This window comes from Staurois parvus, unplaced genomic scaffold (assembly GCF_062004578.1).
Source record: "Staurois parvus isolate SC_StPar_1 unplaced genomic scaffold, SC_StPar_1.0 ptg000327l, whole genome shotgun sequence".
Taxonomy (NCBI): Eukaryota; Metazoa; Chordata; class Amphibia; order Anura; family Ranidae; genus Staurois; species Staurois parvus.
In genome coordinates, this window is record NW_028318123.1 from 4,372,192 (window position 1) to 4,396,624 (window position 24,433).

Here is a 24,433-nt window from a genome sequence, read left to right on the forward strand (position 1 = left end):
CAGTGCCCATCAGTGCCACATCAATACCACATATCAGTGCATACCAGTGCACATCAATGCCACATATCAGTGCCCATCTGAGCTTCCTTTCAATGTCACCCATCAGTGCCAGTCAGTGCTGCCAATCAGTGCCGCCTATCAGTGCGCGTCAGTGCCGCCTGTCAGTGCCACCTAACAGTGCCAGTCAGTGCCGCCTATCAGCGCCAGTCAGTGCCGCCTATCAGTGCCATATATCAGTGCCATGTATCAGTGCTGCCTTTCAGTGCCCATCAGTGATGCCTGTCAATGCCCATCAGTGCAACCTACCAGTGCCTCCTTATCAGTGCCACCTATCAGTGTCCATCAGTGCAGCCTATCAGTGCCCATAACTGCAGCCTCATTAGCGCACATCAGTGAAGGAGTAAAATCACTTATTTACAAAATTGTATAACAAAAACTAAGGAAAAACCCAGATGTGATTAAATACCACCAAAAGAAAGCTCTGTCTCAAAAAAAATGATAAATATTTCATATGGGTATAGTGTTGTATGACCGCGCAACTATCATTCAAAGTGTGACAGCGCTGAAAGCTGGAAATTGGCCTGGGCAGGAAGGGGGTATAAGTGCCCTGTAGGCTAGTGGTTAAAGTATATGTGAACCCTTACTTTGTAAAACAACCCATTCAGTTTAAAATATAAATCAAAGATAAACCATTTGCGTATAGATATATAAAAAAAAAGTATTTGTAATTTTTTTTATAAGGGAAAGCAGGGGGACTGGTAGATTCACACAAAGAAACCAATACAAAGAGAACAGGATACTTTGTAACATAAGTACAACAGACACATATCATGAATATGAAATGTTGGGGTAACAAACACTTTAAAGCATATCTAAACCTCAAAACAAGAAATGTAACATATTGCAATTTACCAGTCCTTAGATGTGGTAATTGCATTCGGTTTTTTTTCACGCTAAGAACATTTATAGTAAGTACAGTGCATACCTGTTGATTGTGTCAGAAAAGAAGTGTCCTTGTCACTTAGAGTAATCTACCATGTCCCTATAGTTCACCATGTACCGTCAATCAGCCATGTAACAGGGATGAACAACAGTCCATTTGAAGTCCAGCCTGTTTGACAAACATGGTACCTTTCATAGGTAGCTGTGAAGAAATGAGCATAGACACGGATAATAGATAATAACCAACATTTTATTTTTCTTACTGTTATGGTTTACTACGTATTATACTACTGACTATTGCTTTGTACAATTGTAAAAAAAAATAAAATATATCTGCACATATAATATATTATTTTAAGATCTTCACAGATTGGTGTAGCTCCAGTCCAAGTTCCATTCTCCATGCAGAAGCTATACACATCACCTTGGGTCATAGTATATCCTGGATAACAGTAGTACTGAATGTAGTATTGATATTGGTTTGGAAGAGGATCTTTCAAAGTGAGAAACCGGAAGGTTCCATGAATAGGTACCGGAGGATAAATGCACCACACTCTTCTTTTCAAAGCATTGTTGAGAGCACCATGATGTGATTGTTTTCTATTGGCTTTAGTTGTATGTGGAACATGTGTGGAAGATGTAATTCTTGGAGTGGTTTCAGTTATCTCCTCCATTCTGTGAAAGGTTACACTGGGCTTCCTTGCTAAAAGCAAACTTTGTACGGCTGTTGTTTTAAATCTAAGTGTTGGCTGTTTAGTGGTAACTTCATAAACAACTTTATTGTATTTATACGGTTTGTCATGTGTGGTAGTGTTGGTCTGAGAAATGGAATCTTGTGTTAGTTGTTGGTGAAAAGATTCAGGTAACATTTGAGTATAATTGATGACTGATGCTCTAATACTTGTTAGAATTATTGATGGGATAGTAGCAACAGGTTTCTCCTCGGTGTTGGCATAGTCAGGATGGTTGGTGATGTATTTTAGATTTGCACTGGGGGTGGCATGTTTTGGTGACTCATATGTTGACCTTAAAATAGAAGACTTACTTGTGGTGGCTTCTGGTATTCCTGACTGATGTGTGTGATTGATACTGGTGAAGACCTCCACAGTCTGTGTCAACCTAGTTGTTCTTTCTACCCTGGTTGGTGTTGTCCTCAAGTGGGATAAAGGACCATTAAATAAGCTAGTAAAAGCATTCCTAGATGATACATAATTTTCAGTATTTGGATAATTCTCTTTGGGAACTAAAGATCTTAGTGTGCAATTATTTGATGATGTTGGAAATGGGATAGCTACCATTTTTGATGGTTTACTTTCTGTCCATTTTATTGTTTGTCTTTCAGTTTGTAACATATTTGATAAGTTATACCAGTTGGTGCCATTTATCTTAGGTGATTCTGTACGTGTATCCACTATAGATGAAAATACTGAAGAGTAGCGTTCTCCAGGACTGGATTTATTAGTCGACTTTAGTTTGTCTCCAGGTGTCAGATGTAGTGAACTTTGATTTTCCCAAAACTTTAGCCATTCTTTTTGTTGGCAGGTACTCTTTTTATCCTGGATATCTTTAATCCTATTTATGGTTGTGGGGTCGCTTTTAGAACTAATATCACTGTGATGGTTATCAGGTTCATTTTGTGTAGTTGTATACAAGATTCTGTGAAACTCCTCTGATGACTTTCCTGAAAGTGACGGGTGCCCCATGATCACTGAGCGGCTCATTTGTGCCATTGTTTTTTTTTGACTGGAACTCATCATGTCTAAATCTAAAACGGCAGAAGCAATTAAGTGATTACGGTAGTTACAAAAAAAAAAATTTGGTGTGTCTGATGTATAAAGAGCTTATTTGAACGTTTTTGCCTAGGCAGTGAAGATAATTTACTGAAAGAATAGTTTTGCTCAATTCTCCATCCACTTCATGTACTCAGTAAGCTTCAAGGGAAGAAGCTGTTTTTAGATTTCTATAAACCTGACTGTTTGAAGTGGACAAAGACTGCAAAAAACGAACTGTTATGCAATTGTCAAATAAGATAGCAGAATTTATTTATTTCGGAGATATGGCTGGAAGTATAAGATCACACCGTGACCTGAGAGATGTTCTATCATGACACAAGCATATTGTAAGCTACATATTTAATAATGTGTATGTATTAATGTAACAAATCCCTATTTTATTCCTGGTAATGTTAAACTCTGTTGTAATGTTATATATATATACAGTGGGGATCGAAAGTTTGGGCACCCCAGCTAAAAATTTGTATTAATGTGCATAAAGAAGCCAAGGAAAGATGGAAAAATCTCCAAAAGGCATCAAATTACAGATTAGACATTCTTATAATATATCAACAAAAGTTAGATTTTATTTCCATCATTTACACTTTCAAAATAACAGAAAACAAAAAAATGGCGTCTGCAAAAGTTTGGGCACCCTGCAGAGTTAATATCTTGTACTGCCCCCTTTGGCAAGTATCACAGCTTGTAAACGCTTTTTGTAGCCAGCCAAGAGTCTTTCAATTCTTGTTTGAGGTATCTTTGCCCATTCTTCCTTACAAAAGTCTTCCAGTTCTTTGAGATTTCTGGGCTGTCTGTCACGCACTGCTCTTTTACGGTCTATCCATAGATTTTCAATTATGTTGAGGTCAGGAGATTGTGAAGGCCATGGCAAAACCTTCAGTTTATGCCTCTTGATGTAATCCCCCGTGGATTTCGAGGTGTGTTTAGGATCATTATCCATTTGTAGAAGCCACCCTCTCTTTAACTTCAGCTTTTTCACAGATGGCATCAAGTTACCATCCAAAATTTGCTGAAATTTTATTGAATCCATTTTTCCTTCTACTCGTGAGATGTTCCCTGTGCCACTGGCTGCAACACAACCCCAAAGCATGATTGATCCAACCCCATGCTTAACAGTTGGACAGAGGTTCTTTTCATTAAATCCTGTGCCCCTTCTTCTCCAAACGTACCTTTGCTCATTCCGGCCAAAAAGTTCAATTTTAACCTCATCGGTCCACAGAACTTGTTTCCAAAATGCATCAGGCTTGTCTATATGTTCATTTGCAAAGTTCAAATGATGATTTTTGTGGTGAGGACGTAGAAGAGGTTTTCTTTTGATGACTCTTCCATGAAGACCATATTTGTACAAGTATCTCTTTATAGTGGAATAGTGTACCACAACTCCAGTGTCTGCCAGATCTTTCTGGAGGGATCGTGCAGTCAAACGTGGGTTTTGAATTGTTTTTCTCACAATCCTGCGAGCTGTTCTGTCTGATATTTTTCTTGGTCTTCCAGATCTTGCTTTAACTTCCACTGTTCCTGATGACTGCCATTTCTTAATTACATTCCGAACAGAGGATATTGACATCTGAAAATGCTTTGCTATCTTCTTATAGCCTTCTCCAGCTTTGTGAGCATCAACTATTTTCAGTTTCAGTTTTCTAGACAACTGCTTAGAAGAACCCATGGTGCTGATTGTTGGGGCAAGGTCAGATGAGTCTGGGCATTTAAGACCTTGCCCCAACAATCATCGTCTTCCCAGATGATGATTGAGAACAATCCATGACACTGGCAGGTCTCTGCTTTGCAAAGGGGGCAGTGCATGCTTTAAACTCTGCAGGGTGCCCAAACTTTTGCAGACGCCATTTTTTTGTTTTCTGTTATTTTGAAAGTGTAAATGATGGAAATAAAATTTAACTTTTGTTGACATATTATAAGAATGTCTAATCTGTAATTTGATGCCTTTTGGAGATTTTTCCATCTTTCCTTGGCTTCTTTATGCACATTAATACAAATTTTTAGCTGGGGTGCCCAAACTTTCGATCCCCACTGTATATATATATATATATACTGTAATTTAATACCTTTTTATAAATAAATAAATATATATATATATATATATATATATACACACACACACACACACAGTTTTGTTCAAAATAATAGCAGTCAGACATCACTAACCTGATCAATCACTGTTTTTGGTAGAAATTATATTTCTACATGGCAAATAATTTACTAGCAGGTGTAGTAGAGTAATAGAAATCCAACAGTCATGACATGCATGCTGCTGATTCTGTGTAATTGAATCATTAATTGAAAGGAGCATGTTCAAAATAATAGCAGTGTGGAGTTCTATTAGTGAGGTCATTCATTCTTTGAAAAACAGGTGGCAATTATTGCCCTTATTTACGGAAGGAAGGCAGCAAATGTTGTACATGCTGGTTACAGTGCATTTCTCTGAAATTCTGAGGAAAAAGGGTCGTTCCAGACATTGTTCAGAAGAACAGCGTACCTTGATTAAAAAGTTGATTGGAGAGGGGAAAACATATAAAGAAGTGTAGAAAATGATAGGCTGCTCAGCTAAAATGATCGCAAATGCTTTAAAATGGCAACCAAAACCTGAAAGATATGGAAGAAAGCGAAAAACTACCATTCGAATGGATAGAAGAATAGCCAAAATGGCAAGGACTCAGCCAACAATCAGCTCCAGGAAGATCAAAGAAGGTCTAAAGTTCCCTGTGAGTACTGTTACAATTAGAAGACGCCTATGTGAAGCCAAGCTATCTGCAAGAAGCCCCTGCAAAGTCCCACTGTTCAAAAAAAGACATGTGCTGAAGAGGTTACAATTTGCCAAAGAGCACATTGACTGGCCTAAAGAGAAATGGCGCAACATTTTGTGGACTGATGAAAGTAAGATTGAGATAAGATAAGAGGGATCATGGATCAGTTTGAATACATCAGAATACTTGAAGAGGTCATGCTGCCTGAAGAGGAAATGCCCTTGAAATGGGTGTTCCAACAAGACAACAACCCCAAACACACCAGTAAACGTGCAACATCTTGGTTCCAGACCAACAAGATTGATGTTATGGAGTGGCCAGCCCAATCCCCGGATCTTAATCCAATAGAAAACTTGTGGGGGGACATCAAAAATGCAGTTTCTGAGGCAAAACCAAGAAATAGAGAAGAACTGTGGAATGTAGTCCAATCATCCTGGGCTGGAATACCTGTTCACAGGTGCCAGAAGTTGGTTGACTCCATGCAACACAGATGTACAGCAGTTCTCAGAAACAGTGCTTATACAACTAAATATTAATTAAGTGATTCCAAGGAAAGCAAAATCTTCAAACATTTTTCAGTTTATATAGTGAATGTTTGAGTTTGTAAAAAGAATACAAACACTGCTATTTTTTTGAACAGTCTAATATTCACTTTTCTTCAATTTTTTTAGAGGAACAATACAAATTTGATATATTTTTCTCCATGTTTTGATTTGGAATAGAATGTGTAGTGTTCCCAATGCATTTGTGTGTATGCATATAAAGGATTTTAGGCTTTATTCACTTCTTTCAACACACTGCTATTATTTTGAACACAACTATATATATACACACACAATATGTGCAGCCTTTTGGAAATTTTTGCATGGCCCTGATTTCTATCAGTCTCATGTGATATATCTCCAGTCAATTTACTGTCTCCTGAAGCAAGCCCCCGCTCTCCAACAACTCTTTTAGCATGGTAACAGTCTTTGCCAGTATCCTGCGGCATTTTCACAGTCTCTGACCGTCTCCTGTATCATGCTTGTAGTCTCTGATCATCTCTTGTAGCATGTCTGCAGTCTCTGACCATCTCTTGTCTACAGTCTCTGACAATCTCTAGTTTAATTTCTGCAGGTCTCTGACCATCTCCTGTACCATGCATCTCTTGTATTATATACACAGCCTCTGACCATCTCTTGTATTATGTCCACAATCTCTGACCATCATTTATACCATGTCTGCAGGCTCTGACCATCTCCTGTATTATATTCACAGTCTCTGACAATCTCTTGTATCATGTCATTAGTCTTCTGACTATATTCTGTTGTATGGCTGCTGTCTCTGACACTGACTATTCATTTTATGTGCTGCCTTTTGGTAATGTTGAGGGCCACATTTTAGGTCTATTATATCAAGAAAGTTGACCACCACTGTCCTAAATATGCAGTGGACAGTTTGAGTTTCTTTTGCATAGATCTCTTACCTCTACATATAGGCATTGTGCTGTTCCATCTCTTTCCATTGCAGTAGATTAATGAGGAACCAAACAACTTGTAGCCTTGGTTGCATATGAAAGTAATGACAGCATTATTGTGACTGGTTTGAAGACTGCCATGTACAATACCAGTAGGCATATGGCATCCACTTGCTGGAAAAAAAGGTGCAAGAGAAACAGGTAAGTGAATTCATTTATTTGATTTGGAGGCTATTTTCATCTTTTATATGGTTAAATCAGCGTTTGCTGATCATGACGTAAACTGTTGCCAGATTGAGGGTTACTAGAGAAGGAATGCACACATATCACAGAACTAAATTTCAGGTTAGGTCCCCTTTCTCTAGATTATATTTCTGGCAGTGCTCCACACACCACAGTATGAAAACTTTGAGAGGTTTTTGCTTTGCATCATTGTTTAGTATGCAGTGGGGTAGTTGACTTCTCTACTCCTAAGGGGAGCACCAGGCACTGATATCCCAAGTGCTGGGACATGTACTGTAGTTTGCCTTTGGAATATTTGAAGCAGATGTCAGCTAGCGGGTGGGTCCAAAACCACACTTTCAGCAATACCACAGGATTTCCTGTTTCATGTCCATGTGAGCTCATAGGCCTTCTGAGACTAGAGAGGAAAATCAAAAATACTGCTTCGGTGAAAGGCACATAGCAAGGTAGATGTGCTGCAGGGAGGAGATGTTCTGCAGGAGAGAGATACAGTGCTAGGCAGAGAAGTGATAGTGGGACAGATGGGAGACTTACTCATAAAGCTCTTTATGATCAAGTTCACCATGGGAGTGATCTACTGTAAATAGTTGTATGGTATTTGAATAAATACTCCAGAACTTGCTACGGACTGTGTACCAACCTTTTGCTTCAATGTGTCAAATATTTTATGATGTTTTTCTAGACAATGCAGTAATGCAAGGTTGCCGTCTCTAACACTACATCAATTTATCCAGATACAGGTAGCTATTAATCTGTACTTTACTAATGGCTATGCTATGAAACTTACATTGTGTGCTCCTTACTGATGGTGTTACAGTGCTTGCACCATGTGCCCTCTTATAATGAGTGTGACATGAAGCCTACACCATCTGCTCACCGATATGTATGTCTGTGCTGTGGAGCTTACGCCAGAAGCTCAATCATACTGATGGCTGTACTATGGAGATTACACTATGAGTTCTCTAATTCAAAGACAGGAACTCACCTACACAAACAGGTACAGGTTTCCTCCACTTTCCTCTGATACAGCTGTTACTGACATGCCCAAGTAATCTAAATCCATGATTACATGTAAAAGTAGTGTATATCCCTCCGTAACGAAAGAAGGTTTTTCCATTTTCTAGATGTCCTAGTGCAGGACACAAAGCTTCAGAGAGGGCTGCAAAAATAGAGATATGTAATTTTTCAACCGAGCATAGATTATTTCACATCAGTCCTTGCCCTACTAAGGAGCTCTCAATCTAATGTCACGACCACACATACGCAGAGATAACATACAAACTCCATGCATTAATCCTGGTGGAATTCAAACCTAAGGCTCAGAGTAGCACAAGGGCACTTTCCACATGCTCCCTGTGGATATTGTACCAATGCTTGTTTCCTAGTCACGAAACAACCAGTAATGTGCATTGCTGTTTTGTTTCAATCAACAAATTAAAGAGGGACAAAACTCTGTAATTGGTGCCCACAAAATGGCAGGAAGAGGGCAAATGACTAGTCAACAGCATTGTATGTGGGCTTCTTGCAGCTGATCTTTTCACCATTATTGAATGATCATGCTTTGTTTTGCACCGTGTCTCTGTATGGAGGTGGCTATCTATGTGGAGGAAGAGTTTTGCATCCTCATGTCAGAGCCTCCAGCAAGGAGAACAAGCGAGCAGCATAGTAGTGACATTACCAAAGCCTATGCCAGAGCTGACATTACCAAAGCCTATGCCAGATTAGCAGTTAGAGGCAGCAGTATAAAGCTGTAGACACTTGAAGTACAATTTTATATATATATATATATATATATATATATATACTGTTCAAAAAATTAAAGGAACACTTTCAAAACATAAGGAACGTAAGGATGCCCCATCGTTTGATGGAAATGAAAATTATCAACCTACAGAGGACTGAATTTAAGGACACCCTGAAAATCAAAGTGAAAAAATTATGCAGCAGGCTAGTCCATTTTACTGAAATTTCATTGCAGCAACTCAAAATGGTACTCAGTAGTTTGTATGGCCAACATGTGCTTGTATGCATGCCTTATAACATCAGGGAAGGCTCCTAATGGGATGACGGATGGTGTCCTGGGGTATATCCTTCCAGATCTAGACCAGGGCATCATTGAGCTCCTGGGCAGTCTGAGGTGCAACCTGGCGGCGTCGGCTGGACTGAAACATGATATCCCAGAGGTGTTCTATTGGATTTAGGTCAGGCGAGTGTGGGGACCATTCAATGGTATCAATTCCTTCATCTTCCAGGAACTGCCTGCATACTTTCACCACATGAGGCCAGGCATTTTCGTGCACCAGGAGGAACCCAGGACCCACTGCACCAGCGTAGGGTCTGCCAATGGGTCCAAGGATTTCATCCTATCTAATGGCAGTCAGGGTGCCATTGTCTAGCCTGTAGAGGTCTGTGCATCCCTCAATGGATATGCCTCCCCAGACCATCACTGACCCACCACCAAAATGGTCATGCTGAACGATGTTACAGGCAGCATAACATTCTCCACGGCTTCTCCAGACCCTTTCACGTCTGTCACGTGCTCAGGGTAAACCTCCTCGCATCTGTGAAAAGCACAGGGCGCCAGGGTTGGACATACCAATTCTGGTGTTCAATGACAAATGCCAATCAAGCTCTATGGTGCCGGGCAGTGAGCACAGGGCCCACTAAAGACATCGGGCCTTCAGGCCACCCTCGTGAAGTCTGTTTCTGATTGTTTCGTCAGAGACATTCACACCAGTGGCCTGCTGGAAGTCATTTTGTAGGGCTCTGGCAGTGCTCATCCTGCTGCTGCTTGCACAAAGGAGCAGATACCGGTCCTGGTGATGAGTTAAGGACCTTCTACGGCCCTGTCCAGCTCTCCTGGAGTAACTGCCTGTCTCCTGGAAACTCCTCCATGCTCTTGAGATTGTGCTAGGAGACAAAACTTTTGGCAATAGCACGTATAGATGTGCTATCCTGGGGGAGCTGGACTGCCTGTGCAACCTCTGTAGGGTCCAGGTATCGCCTCATGCTACCAGTAGTAACATTGACCCTAGCCAAATGCAAAACTAGTGAAAAACAGTCAGAAAAGATGAGTAGGGAAACAAATGTCAGTGGCCTCCACCTGGAAAACCATTCCTGTTTTGGGAGTCATCTCATGTTGCCCATCTAGTTGTTTCATTAACACTAAAGCAGCTGAAACTGATTAGCAACCCCGTCTGCTACTTAACTGACCAGATCAATACGCCAGGAGTTTAGTTGACGTGAAGCTATACTCTGATTAAAAACTGTTCCTTTAATTTTTTTTGGAGCAATATACAGTCATGGCCGAAATTGTTGGCACCCTTGATATTTTTCCTGAAAATCAAGTATTTCACACAAAAAAGGTATTGCATTAACACATGTTTTGCTATACACATGTTTATTCCCTTTGTATGTATTGGAACAAATATAAAACAGAGGCAGAAAAGCAAATATGACATAATGTCACACAAAACCCCAAAAATGGGCTGGACAAAAGTATTGGCACCCTTAACTTAATATTTGGTTGCACACCCTTTGGAAAACATAACTGAAATCAGTCGCTTCCTATAACCATCAATAAGCTTCTGACACCTCTCACCCGGAATTTTGGACCACTCTTCCTTTGCAAACAGCTCCAGGTCTCTCTTATTGGAAGGACACCTTTTCCCAACAGCAATTTTAAGATCTCTCCACAGGTGTTCAATGGGATTTAGATCTGGGCTCATTGCTGGCCACTTCAGAACTCTCCAGCGCTTCTTTGCCATCCATTTCTGAGTGCTTTTTGACGTATGTTTGGGGTCATTGTCCTGCTGGAAGACCCAGGATCTTGGACGCAAACCCAGCTTTCTGACACTGGGCCCTACAGTGCGACCCAAAATCCTTTGGTAATCCTCAGATTTCATGATGCCTTGCACACAGTCAAGGCACCCAGTGCCAGAGGCAGCAAAACAACCCCAAAACATCATTGAACCTCCACCATATTTTACCGTAGGTACTGTGTTTTGTTCTTTGTAGGCCTCATACCGTTTTCGGTAAACAGTAGAATGATGTGCTTTACCGAAAAGCTCTATCTTGGTCTCATCTGTCCACAAGACGTTTTCCCAGAAGGCTTTTGGCTTACTCAAGTACATTTTGGCAAACTGTAGTCTTGCTTTTTTATGTCTCTGTGTCAGCAGTGGGGTCCTCCTGGGTCTCCTGCCATAGCGTTTCATTTCATTTAAATGTCGACGGATAGTTCGCGCTGACACTGATGCTCCCTGAGCCTGCAGGACAGCTTGAATGTCTTTGGAACATGTTTGGGGCTGCTTATCCACCATCCGGACTATTCTGCGTTGCAATCTTTCATCAATTTTCCTCATCCGTCCACGACCAGGGAGATTAGCTACAGTGCCATGGGTTGCAAACTTCTTGATAATGTTGCGCACTGTGGACAAAGGCAAATCTAGTTCTCTGGAGATGGACTTGTAACCTTGAGATTGTTGATATTTTGCCACAATTTTGGTTCTCAGGTCCTCAGACAGTTCTCGTCTCCTCTTTCTGTTGTCCATGCTTAGTGTGGCACAGACAGACACACAATGCAAAGGTTAAGTGAACGTCTCTCCTTTTTATCTGCTTTCAGGTGTGATTTCTATATTGCCCACACCTGTTACTTGCCCCAGGTGAGTTTACAGGAGCATCACATGCTTGTAACATTCTTATTTATCCGCAGTTGTGAAAGGGTGCCAATACTTTTGTCCAGCCCATTTTTGGAGGTTTGTGTGACATTATGTCGAATTTGCTTTCTTTCCTCCCTTTTTTTGTTTTGTCCCAATACACACAAAGGGAATAAACATGTGTATAGCAAAACATGTGTTAATGCAATACGTTTCGTGAGAAATACATGATTTCCTGGAGAAATATCAAGGGTGCCAACAATTTCGGCCATGACTGTATATATATATATATATATATATACACACACACACATATATATATATATACACACACACACACAGTTGTGTTCAAAATAATAGCAGTCAGACATCACTAACCTGATCAATCACTGTTTTTGGTAGAAGTGATATTTCTACATGGCAAATAATTTACTAGCAGGTGTAGTAGAGTAATAGAAATCCAACAGACCAAACAGTCATGACATGCATGCTGCTGATTCTGTGTAATTGATTTTGCCAAAACTTTAGCCATTCTTTTTGTTGGCAGGTACTCTTTTTATCCTGGATATCCTTAATCCTAATTATGGTTGTGGGGTCGCTTTTAGAACTAATATCACTGTGATGGTTATCAGGTTCATTTTGTGTAGTTGTATATAAGATTCTGTGAAACTCCTCTGATGACTTTCCTGAAAGTGACGGGTGCCCCATGATCATTGAGCGGCTCATTTGTACCATTGTTTTTTTTTGACTGGAACTCATCATGTCTAAATCTAAAACGGCAGAAGCAATTAAGTGATTATGGTAGTTACAAAAAAAAATTTGGTGTGTCTGATGTATAAAGAGCTTATTTGAACGTTTTTGCCTAGGCAGTGAAGATAATTTACTGAAAGAATAGTTTTGCTCAATTCTCCATCCACTTCATGTACTCAGTAAGCTTCAAGGGAAGAAGCTGTTTTTAGATTTCTATAAACCTGACTGAGTGTTTGAAGTGGACAAAGACTGCAAAAAACTAACTGTTAATGCAATTGTCAAATAAGATAGCAGAATTTATTTATTTCGGAGATATGACTGGAAGTATAAGATCACACCGCGACCTGAGAGATGTTCTAGCATGACAGAAGCATATTGTAAGCTACATATTTAATAATGTATATGTAATAATGTAACAAATCCCTATTTTATTCCTGGTAATGTTTTACTCCATTGTAATGTTATATATATATATATATATATATATATATATATATATATATACACACATACACATACATACTGTAATTTAATACCTTTTTTTATATATATATATATATATATATATATATATATATATATATATTCACACACACACAGTTGTGTTCAAAATAATAGCAGTCAGACATCACCAACCTGATCAATCACTGTTTTTGGTAGAAATGATATTTCTACATGGCAAATAATTTACTAGCAGGTGTAGTAGAGTAATAGAAATCCAACAGACCCAACAGTCATGACATGCATGCTGCTGATTCTGTGTAATTGAATCACTAATTGAAAGGGGCATGTTCAAAATAATAGCAGTGTGGAGTTCTATTAGTGAGGTCATTCATTCTTTGAAAAACAGGTGGCAATTATTGCCCTTATTTACGGAAGGAAGACAGCAAATGTTGTACATGCTGGTTACAGTGCATTTCTCTCTGAAATTCTGAGGAAAATGGGTTGTTCCAGACATTGTTCAGAAGAACAGCGTACCTTGATTAAAAAGATGATTGGAGAATGGAAAACATGTAAAGAAGTGATAGGCTGCTCAGCTAAAATGATGGCAAATGCTTTAAAATGGCAACCAAAACCTGAAAGACGTGGAAGAAAGCTTAAAACTACCATTCGAATGGATAGAAGAATAGCCAAAATGGCAAGGACTCAGCCAACAATGAGCTCCAGGAAGATCAAAGAAGGTGTAAAGTTACCTGTGAGTACTGTTACAATCAGAAGACACCTATGTGAAGCCAAGCTATCTGCAAGAAGCCCCCGCAAAGTCCCACTGTTGAAAAAAAGACATGCGCTGAAGAGGTTACAATCTGCCAAAGAGCACATTGACTGGCCTAAAGAGAAATGGGGCAACATTTTGTGGACTGATGAAAGTAAAATTGTTCTTTTTTGGGTCTAGTGGCAGGAGACAGTTTGTCAGACGACCCCCAAACACTGAATTCACGCCACAGTACATTGTGAAGACAGTGACGCATGGCTGCGCAAGCATCATGATATGGGGATGTTTCTACGGTGTTGGGCCTATTTATCGCATACCAGGGATCATGGATCAGTTTGAATACATCAGAATACTTGAAGAGGTCATGCTGCCTTATGCTGAAGAGGAAATGCCCTTGAAATGGGTGTTCCAACAAGACAACGACCCCAAACACACCAGTAAACGTGCAACATCTTGGTTCCAGACCAACAAGATTGACGTTATGGAGTGGCCAGCCCAATCCCTGGATCTTAATCCAATAGAAAACTTGTGGGGTGACATCAAAAATGCAGTTTCTGAGGCAAAGCCAAGAAATAGAGAAGAACTGTGGAATGTAGTCCAATCATCCTGGACTGGAATACCTGTTCACAGGTGCCAGAAGTTGGTTGACTCCATGCAACACAGATGTACAGCAGGTCTCAGAAACAGTGCTTATACAACTAAATATTAATTAAGTGATTCAAAGGAAAGCAAAATCTTCAAACATTTTTCAGTTTATATAGTGAATGTTTGAGTTGGTAAAGAAGAATACAAACACTGCTATTTTTTTGAACAGTCTAATCACTTTTCTTCAATTTTTTTTTTAGAGGAACAACACAAATTTGATATATTTTTCTTCATGTTTTGATTTGGAATAGAATGTGTAGTGTTCCCAATGCATTTGTGTGTATGGAAATAAAACCTATTAGAAGGATTTTGAGCTTTATTCACTTTTTTCAACACAGTGCTATTATTTTGAACACAAATGTGTATATATATAGTTTTTTTTTTTCCCAGGGTACTACGTAGGCACAATTAACATTTCTAAATGTTCCCTATTTAAGATCCACTCTAGTATCTAAAAAAAATTATGAATTTATTTTGACCAGCATTTGGGTCAGCCAGCCAACAATGTAGAGAAATAATTTAAACTGCTTCCACTTTTTAGGCATAAAGCATGTGTTCTGTTTGTATAAGCTAATGTATTGTATTAGTCATAACCTATTCAAATATAGTCATTGATTCTAGAATTTTCATAAGAGAGACAACAGTGCTTTCACATTTTACATTATGATTGTCATTTTTACCTTAAAATGATTTTTACATAATTTTCACAGTTGAAGTGATTACTGTTCCATAATTTTATGCTGATATTTAATATCTATCTATTTTTCTGTCTAAACATTAAGGGGCATTACGTTTTCAAATGCACATTAAGCTGAATACATTTGTATCTGAAATGTGTCTGTTCTTTGAAGGCGATAGTTTTGTTAAATTTTATTGATTACAAATAGACAAAAATAGCAGGAAGGCATGAGATAATAATACATTTTGTAACCATTAATAATAATGCAAATAGGAGTCATAGATTTGAATATTTATTCAATGCCAACACACTGTAATTAGTGTAGTCATAGTAATCAGGTACCACTAATATAAAAAAGCAGACACATTGATCCTAAACAACAGTTATCAAAAAATACTCACGTGGCTTATTATACAAAAAGAATACTACTTTATTAATACAAAAGATAGTGATATATCATCAGAATGTCAATGTAGAGTCTTTTAATTTCTCTTTTTAGGCTAAAAAGTAATGGTTATATGAAAAAAATTTTGTTGACTATAAAGTGGAAGCCAAGTCAAGACCTAAGTTAAAGGATAAGCTCACCTTTTAACAAAAAATAATAAATGCACATTTTTTTGTAGGTAAAAAAATTTGTATTTATTATTTTTTGGTTTGTGGAGCCTCTAAAGCATTGCAATAGTGATCAGCAGATTGCTAGTGCCATGGAGGTCTTCCTCTGACCTGTCAGTATATCTATCCAGTACGAGCAAGCAGATACTACTGACCGGACTGCTCAATGAACTACCATGGCGCTGTGGAGCGCAGTGCTAGTTCATTGAAAACTGCTAGTCAGCAGCCTCAAAGGCTGCTGCGACTTGTAGTTTTCCCATTCACAGAATACTGCCAGGTGGGTGGAGCCTTGCACAACCACATCTTTTTTTACTTTGACAGCTAGTGAGGGGGGAGAAGATTCCCCGCTAGCTGTCAGAGTAGGGAGCGTGGAGGAGCGGGTCTGGTGTGATCGTAACATGTTACATTTTACACCTTGAATATGGGTGTAATATGTAACATGTTACAAAAGGTGAACGTATCCTTTAAAGCTACTCCCATCACTGATTTAAACCTATTTTATCTATCCTGTAAATGAAAAGATGCCTACAATTATCTATTCTGAAGTTGCTGCGGTCCAGTCACATGACCGGGTCCCAGTACCAGCTTCAGTGAGGAGGAGGAACAGCCAACTGATACCCCATAGTAAACCTATGGGTGACATCACTGCACAGGCTCTCCAGCCGTTGGCGGTGATGTCTCTTCTATACTGAAGCTGGTGCTGGAGAGTTCATGTGCCCGGACTGGAGCAATTTCAGAATATGTAAGTATAGACATCTTTCCTTTTTACAGGGTAGTTAGTGTAGGGCTTAGAACGGGGGTGTAAACAGATTTAAGCTTAGTTAGCTTTTGACCTGCCTTCCACTGTAAAAAGCTATTTAACTGCTTCCCCGCTACCCTATAGCAGGACTGCTGCTACAGGGTGGCAGGGCTGTGCAAAATCACATATATTGCATTTTTGGGTAGGGGATGCGCGTGCGTGCCGCCTTACCCATGCCTCCATTGGTGGCTACAGTTGTCAATCACTGGGTCCTTGCCGGAGATTCCTCACTGGCACCCGGTGATCGCCGAGGAACAGTGAAAGTGGAGAGGTCTGTGTGTAAACACAGATCTCCAGTCAGCACGAACAAGCTGCTTTGTATTACTCTGCACAGCAGAGCAATACAAAGCAGCTGGTCTTCATATTAAAATACACGCAGCACATATTGTAAAACAGCACACAGTTAACCCTTTGTTTGCCCTAGATGTTAACCCCTTCCTGCCCAGTGTCATTAGTGCAGTGTCAGTGCTTTTTATTAGCATTGATCACTGTATTAGTGTCATTGGGATGTCAGTGGCAATTAGTCAGTCTCCCCCCCCCCCCAGTGTCAGAATGCTCGCCGCAGTCCAGCTAAAAGTCATTGATCGCCGCCATTGATAGTACAAAAAAAATACCTCCATTTGTAGACGCTATAGCTTTCACGTGCACCAGTTAATTTACATGTATTGGGATTTTTTTTTAGCAAAAACATGTAGCAGAATACATTTTGGTCTAAATTTATGATGAAATCTGATTTTTAAAAAAATTTTTACTGGACGTGTTTTATAGTAAAAAGGTCAAAAATATTGGGGTTTTTTTTTCAAAAAATTGTTGGTCTTTTTTTCTTTATAGCGCAAAAAAAAAAAACCCGCAGATGCGATCAAATACCAACAAAAGATAGCTCTATTTGTAGGAAAAAAGGACATATCTTTCATTTGGGTGCAGTGTTGCATGACTGCGGAATTGTCAGTTAAAGTAACGCAGCGCCGTATCACAAGCAATGGCATGGTCAGGAAGGGGGGTAAATCCTCTGGAGGGCAAGTGGTTAATACACAAAGTAGGACATATGATAAGGTGTGAATATTGCACTGACCATAATGTACATATCACTTTGCATACAAGTAGGGCTGAGAAATTTGATTCATAGTTATTAGAGACTTACTAAAAATTTCTCCAGACCAGCAAATTTGTTCTAGCATCTAAATCTCATTTGGTGATCTTTGTACTAAATTTGTCTAAATGTGATACAGGTTCACTTGTCCAAGCAGTTTTAGAAATTGACCCTTTGGAAGTCACTTTTCTTGCTATAAAAGGCACAAAGAAAAAAGAAGAAACTTACTGAACATCACCATGAGGACATTCATAGACAGAAAGAAGTGCAATATATCCACTGAATATTTGGTATCCATTGTTGTAGATGCCCAGGAGGTGTCTTGTGGTTTTCAGTATAGGTTATAGATGTATCATTGCTGAGAAGAGCTGTGTCTATGCTAAACAGATCCGATTGTAGTTAGAACATCTTCATAGTACCAGACCGGTCGTCTGCTGCTTCTTAACTTTTGGCTTGAAGTAAAATTGTTCCTTCTTAATCACAGGTCTGTATGGGAACTGACAAGGATATATGTGGAGCTGCCTAGCATGTTTTACATAATTGGATAAATAGCTGGAACCTTCCCCCACCAGTTACAGCATGGTAATAAACTGGAGAATACCTAAGGGCATGAGTTCACACACAAAACTATTCAGGCTTGGAATCTCTAACTTTATTCTAGACATAGTCTTTTATAGGCACAAAGAGTTAAAGTAGAACCCTGCTAAGTAAAATTTACATCCATACTAACAAGACATAGCATACCCCCTAGACTATTGCAGAAAAACATTTATTTCAGTGAGAAACATTTACCATCATTTGCTATTTGTAACTTCTTCATTGCTATGACAGATATACTCTTTGGAAAAATAATACCAAAAAGACCTGCGAGTGACCACTGCACTTCCTCACCCTTTTGTAAATGGACTGGTCTGAATCATCAAAAACCAAAAAAAAATGCTTTGCTCTCCTAAATCAACATGTGCTTATCTTCCTATGTAAGAATGGTATTTCTCAACTCCAGTCCTTGTTCCCTGAGCAGATTAAAGTATGTGTAAGAGCAAATTATCCTTGGCTTCACCCTCTGTAGAGTGTGTTTGACAGGCGACGAGGAGGTGTTAGGTAACCCCTAAAATCCCATACCTCAGACCGCAATGCAGATGATTGTGGAAAGGCTACAGTGTGGCCCCATTCAGTTGAATGATCATGTCTGGCAGATGGTACTACCATTTTTCCAGTGTTTTGCAGCTTAAGGGGGGGGACAGTTGGGGTGGTGGTAAAAATGCAGCTTAATGGCCTGTTTTTACTATGCCTCAAATGCAAGTGTAAATGAGACCTAAAAGTTTTTTTTTCATTTTGTAAAGAGTAAGGAAAGGTTGCAACCACTGTCAGTTTTTTTGTGAGCAAACTGTGCTAATCAAATTAAAGGGATGTTTCTGATGTAAGACACGACAGTTGTCACAGAATTAGTGTTGTTGCAGAAATTGGAAGGTTTCCCCTTTGCACCTGTTCTGGTGGCAACTCAACATTATGGATTTATCCTCACTGTCATTCCTGGTGACATTGGTGATCAGGACAATTAGAAAGCATTACAGCAAGTCAATCTCCCTAACAGGGACCTAGACAGCAATGAAAACCTGACAGTAATTCTAACCCCTTAGCACTCCATGCAAATCTAAAAAAAACAGAGGTTTTAGCTTTAGTAGCATTTTATTGCTTTTGAGATTTCCTTCTCCTTGCACAAATGATTTAAAATGTATGTAAACCCAAGAACAAAAATTTAATATAGTGTAGCTTATCTGTCCTTTTATATGATTGCTGCATTAGTTTTCTTTTTTTAGGCTTTATTCTCACCTGGTTATCCTGTTAGTAAATCGCTCTTTGTGCTAAGGTGATAGGGATCACTAATTGTGTTTTACCTATTTTAATTTTTTTTTCTTTTCTTAAAGTCCGCGGAGGTGCGAAAAAATGAAAAACCCGTAAGTGAACAAAAAACGTGCAAGTGCAAAACACCAACACAAAAAAGTGAACTTAGGGGTGTGCTTTAGTCCACCCCCCGAAGGGGTAGGACCTCTACCCTGATCCCCCGGGGCGCGAGGCTCCTGACAGGGACTGAGGTTTCTACATGGTCCACCTAGCCAAAAGACCTGTCGGACCCCTTTCCTTGTGGTTAGCCAAAGCCGACTACCAAGTACTAGATCAGGGGGTTCTCCCGAAGAGAGACCTCCCAGGAACAGGGGAGGAAGGAACCAAAAGGCCACACGTCCTCCCCCTAGACTTTAGGGCCCGAGGACCCACACCCTACCATCCGTGAGAAAAAAAACACACACATAAGTGAAAGTGACTAAAACGTGGGAGAAAAAATAAATAAATAAATAAAAAAGTGGCCATGCAATTGTGCACTAGCTAGGCCCTGAAGCCTGCAACATAAAAATTGACCTGGACTTAGCCAAAAGGCCTAGCCCTTAAAGGCGCAGTGCAGAAAAAGTGTTTGAAGTAGTGACCATGTGCACTGTTCACACGTGGGATCCCACCCCCATGTGCTACTAAGAGCACCCCAGGGGGCACTGCTCCGTGGACTCTCTGCCTCCCCGACCCCGCGCCAGACAAGATAGATCCATTCAAATCAGGAAGAACTGGGCCCCTCCAGTTTTCCTGGAGGAATTTCTCCCAGGCCCCAACTGCCTGTGGGCACCTCAGTTTCTCTTCCAGCCGGTACTAGCCTTCAGAGCCCCCATCATACCAGCAGGGGTACTATACAGCCAGCCATCCTCGCCAAGAAGCAAGAATGACGGCGGAGCATCCCTACTGGACACTGATAAGAAAACATACTACACTTGATCTTAGCCAAAAGCTAGGACACAACTACAGAACCCCATTCCTACTCTTTGTCTCCAAATGGTTTGCCTTTCTTTTCTATTTTAAACTGAATGGGTCATTTTACAAAGTGAGGGTCACACATACTTTAACTGGCTGCTGTCCAGGATGACTCCAGTATGTATACATATGAGATAGAGATCTAAAATTGTAAGCTCCTTGAGGCCACGGTCTGATGTGAATGTACAGTATGTAAAGCACTGTGTAAATTGACAGCATAATGTAAATACTTGTAATAAATAAAATTGTGAACAGGTCTAAAAAGCTGTGCCATAGGAAACAATAGAACATTTTTCCATACTGAAGGTATGAAAAATATAAACGAACCCTTTCAGCATCCATGTAATCATCAGTCAAGGCCATTGTAGCCTATTTAGATAACAAAGCAAGGAACAAAGCATATGGGATGCCTTACTATCCAAGTGACTCCCAGGAAATAAAAATTACTTTAAAAAATGAACTGTATACAATAATGACAGCAGTACCAGCAATGCATTTAAAATAGATATTTTAATCATTCTAAACCTGTGAAAGTTCTAATAGGTTCACACAGTATTTTCCTATTAGTAATCGCAACTGAGAGGTTACAAATACCTCCCTAAAAATACATGACTGATTTCCATACATTTCATAAATCAGATATAAATAAGACAAGGTGGATTCCATTACTGAGGAATTTCCTCTAATCACGAATCATGACAGCAACAAATCTCAGAAGGATAAGGCTGATCTAAGACTGCCAGAGGAAGAATGTTTCTTCTTTCTGATGAGCTTCGAACAAATGAAAGAAATTGGCTTACTTAAAGATGAATTTAGATCTGATTAAAAGACCAGATGAGCATTTAAGATAAATAATTCTTGCAAATGAGTATTCAGATTTGTTTCCATTGTTACCATGCTCTGCCTTCTTAATTATGCTCTTCACTTACATTTTTTAAGTTCTTAAAAATATCCCTACCATAAGCATCCATAAAAAAAATAATAAGACTGGTCTTCTAATGTCAGAGATTCCAGCAAGAGCAACAATGATCTGGACAGTAGTGCCATTAGCAAGTCTTACTCCCAATCTCATGAGACTAGCAGCAACAGCATCTAAGGACTCCTTCACACAGGCATTGAATTCCACAGCAGCCTGAACAGGTATTCAAGTGTTACTAAACCCACAACAGTAAACTCAGTCTGTACATGCAGTAAAGCATGCTTATTATACTCGCTGTGGAACCTAAGGGGTTAATTCTCTGCACTGTGTAAAAATGCTGTTTGATCCTGACTTCTCTGATCCTCCCCTTCTTCCAGTGTCCCCCTCATATCCTGATAAGACATATGTTGTGGAGACACTCTGCACATGCTAAGCTTGGTGTGTATTGCTAGAGAGGTTGTTTTTGCTTGGGAGAGTGCATGTGATCAGCACTGGGCAAATCAGCACTGTCCAGACAGAGGTCAGGGGTTCTGCATCCTCCTAGAGCAGAACGAAAACTCCTCCTACAAGCTTTACCAGTGCTCGGCTGGACACTGATAGAAGTCACAACACTACTATATACTGCTGATGAGAAAAGGTATTTAGCAATTGATATTTACTAAAATAATTGCATTTCCATGTTCTGTGTACTGTGGGAGACCAGATAGAGAGAATGCAGGGTCCTGGGTTTAGAAACACTTTAATGCACCTGTGGTGTTAATTAGTGTTTTGGTTGTGTTGCACAGGAATTCATGTTGCATCGGCCAGTGCACTTTGTATGCCCTGTTTTTGTTTTAAATTGTACAAGGTTAAAATGGAAAAGATAAGTGCATTTAGATTACACTTGTGGTGTGTTTCAGTAGGAGTAAATGAAGGCGGTTGCAAAGCATCAACTCTGCAGGCAGTTTTAATTTTGCCTCAACGCGTCCCTCCTCCCTATTTTAACAATTTTAAGTGGATAGGTCAGAAGTGTCACAAATGCAACCCAACTGCCTATTTTCAACACCTGTGCAAAAGAGCTCTTAGTCTTACAATGCACAAATACAGCTAGGAGGCTGTAGACTCAAGAGGGGCTAAGCACCCTTACATAACAGGAAGTGCTCTGCTAATTTTTTTAGGAAACTCCAGATAAAAAGTCATTTTTTCAGAGTACTACTTGGACAAAATTAAATTTTTTCTATAAAATACTATGTTTTAAAATGTAAGTTCCACTTTAAAGGATATGTAATCCCAAGAAGAATATGTAACATATGGCAGCTTACCAGCCCTCAAATGTGGTAGTTGCATTAGTTTTCTTTTTGTCAGGCTAAGAAAATTTTCAGCAAATACAGAAAATACCATTTGACAGAAATGCAGTGTCCTTGTCACTTCCTGTAAGATGAACTAAAAGTAGAAATAATCATATCTTCTTTACAAAATATCTCTTGTATTCTACCAATTCCCCTCCCCATCTAATGGAGATAAGAGAGGAAGACCTCTTTGTAATGCAAATCATGAGAGCAACCTTGGTGACAACCATGGCTCACTCTATAAATTCATTGAAGAAGTTAATATATATCTGAATGGCAATGGTAAAATCCTGAAAAAGAAAACGAATGCAGCAATAAGTCCTGGTAAGCTGCTGTATATTAAAATGTAGTTTTTTTGGGGGGGGGGGGTTAGATACATTTTATAGTATCTGACAGAACATCTCCAACATGCCACAGAACCATTGCAATTATCCATATTAAAATATATCAACATATCATAATGTTTACGGAGTTGGTCTGTATGGATAAAACCAGATAAAAGTCCATAAAGTTTACTCCTTCACTGCGTGTTGATCCATTGTCAGGAATGTTTTGCTTTACCTCTAGAAGCCCACTCTGCATTTCATCAACAGTTGGCACCACGACCTTCTTCAAGAAGAACACCAAGTGTAAGGTTCAGAGGAACAACCACAATCTTCTTGATTGTGAGATCATATCTTCACCCTGGCCCATGTTGCAAACTGAAAGCTTTCATCTTTTTTTGCTATCCTGCCTTTCAAACTTATGAACCACACGAAAAGCTTCCAAAAACTCATTAAAGTCAATGCTACCATCTTTGTTGGAGTCTATGCTGTGGGCCAAGTCATCAATGGTCGAATCATCTATACTGATATGAAGATGGGAGCTAAAAAGTTTCCACGTTTGCCGAAATTCGTCAATGGAAATAAGGCCTAAGTAAGACAATGAAACACAATTTCATGAATGCATGAAATAAGAATGGTGCATGAAGAAAAACACTTTACCTATCATGATAAATTAATTGACAGACAATTTCTGGGGAAGGGATCTATAGTGTTCATCAGATTCCTAAAGGGGTCTGGGACTTAAAGGATAAGAACCACTGGCATAGGGTTTCCAGTGTAAATTTCAAACACAAAAGATTTGGATAGATATGGCATGGAAGGTGGTACACCTATCTGGTATTTATAATTTCCTGCAAAATGATACCAGGAGGTGCTCTTGTGTGCAGGACTGACAATCAATCATGCCATTCAGTGATTAAATTTTATAATTAAAATGCAGCCTTCATAAAAGGGTTTGGGTGAGTGTCCTAGTACATTTACATTTCCAAGAAACAGAAAAATCCTAATGGACATGTTACTTATAAGTTAGTTTACCTGAGTGATCCTTGTCAATGATATTGAATATGCTCTCCAAGTCTGCTCTGTATCTGTATAATGTTTCTACCAAGCTTGGTTGCACCTAGTTTGCAAAACAAAGTATAAAAACATATATAAAAAAGTCTGGGTAGTGGATACCATACCATGACCTAAGATGTAATCAAAGAGCACATGCTTGTAAGACAAAACCAAGAAGTTTTAAAGTGAAAGGAAAATCCTAAATAAATATTTCTTAAAAATGTTATCTCCCCCATGTGATCCAGCAGCTCTGTCTCCCCTGTGTCAATGTGCTGCTGCTCCAGGGGAGAAAAGGGAATACCCACAATATCT

At 39.4% G+C, this 24,433-nt stretch overlaps 2 protein-coding genes across 2 annotated transcripts in view; both read right to left on the reverse strand.

Annotated features, from left to right (window-relative positions):
• Positions 1–1,171: 1,171 nt before the first annotated feature.
• Positions 1,172–18,115, reverse strand: LOC149457307 (uncharacterized). The gene is made up of 4 exons (XM_089683872.1): positions 17,868–18,115; positions 8,182–8,355; positions 6,963–7,127; positions 1,172–2,707 (listed from the first exon to the last, which is right to left on the reverse strand). Exons 1-4 carry the CDS (start codon positions 17,935–17,937, stop codon positions 1,230–1,232), a joined length of 1,887 nt encoding a protein of 628 aa, XP_089539998.1. The 5' UTR covers positions 17,938–18,115; the 3' UTR covers positions 1,172–1,229.
• A 2,871-nt stretch (positions 18,116–20,986) lies between these two features.
• The window catches only part of PPEF1 (protein phosphatase with EF-hand domain 1), a 63,504-nt gene continuing 60,057 nt past the window's right edge, over positions 20,987–24,433 (reverse strand). The window contains exons 16-17 of the mRNA XM_089683873.1: positions 24,101–24,185; positions 20,987–23,653 (exon numbers count right to left, since the gene is read on the reverse strand). Of these exons, the coding sequence (XP_089539999.1) occupies positions 23,454–23,653; positions 24,101–24,185 (285 nt within the window). The 3' untranslated portion in view covers positions 20,987–23,453. The remainder of the gene's footprint in view (positions 23,654–24,100; positions 24,186–24,433) is intronic.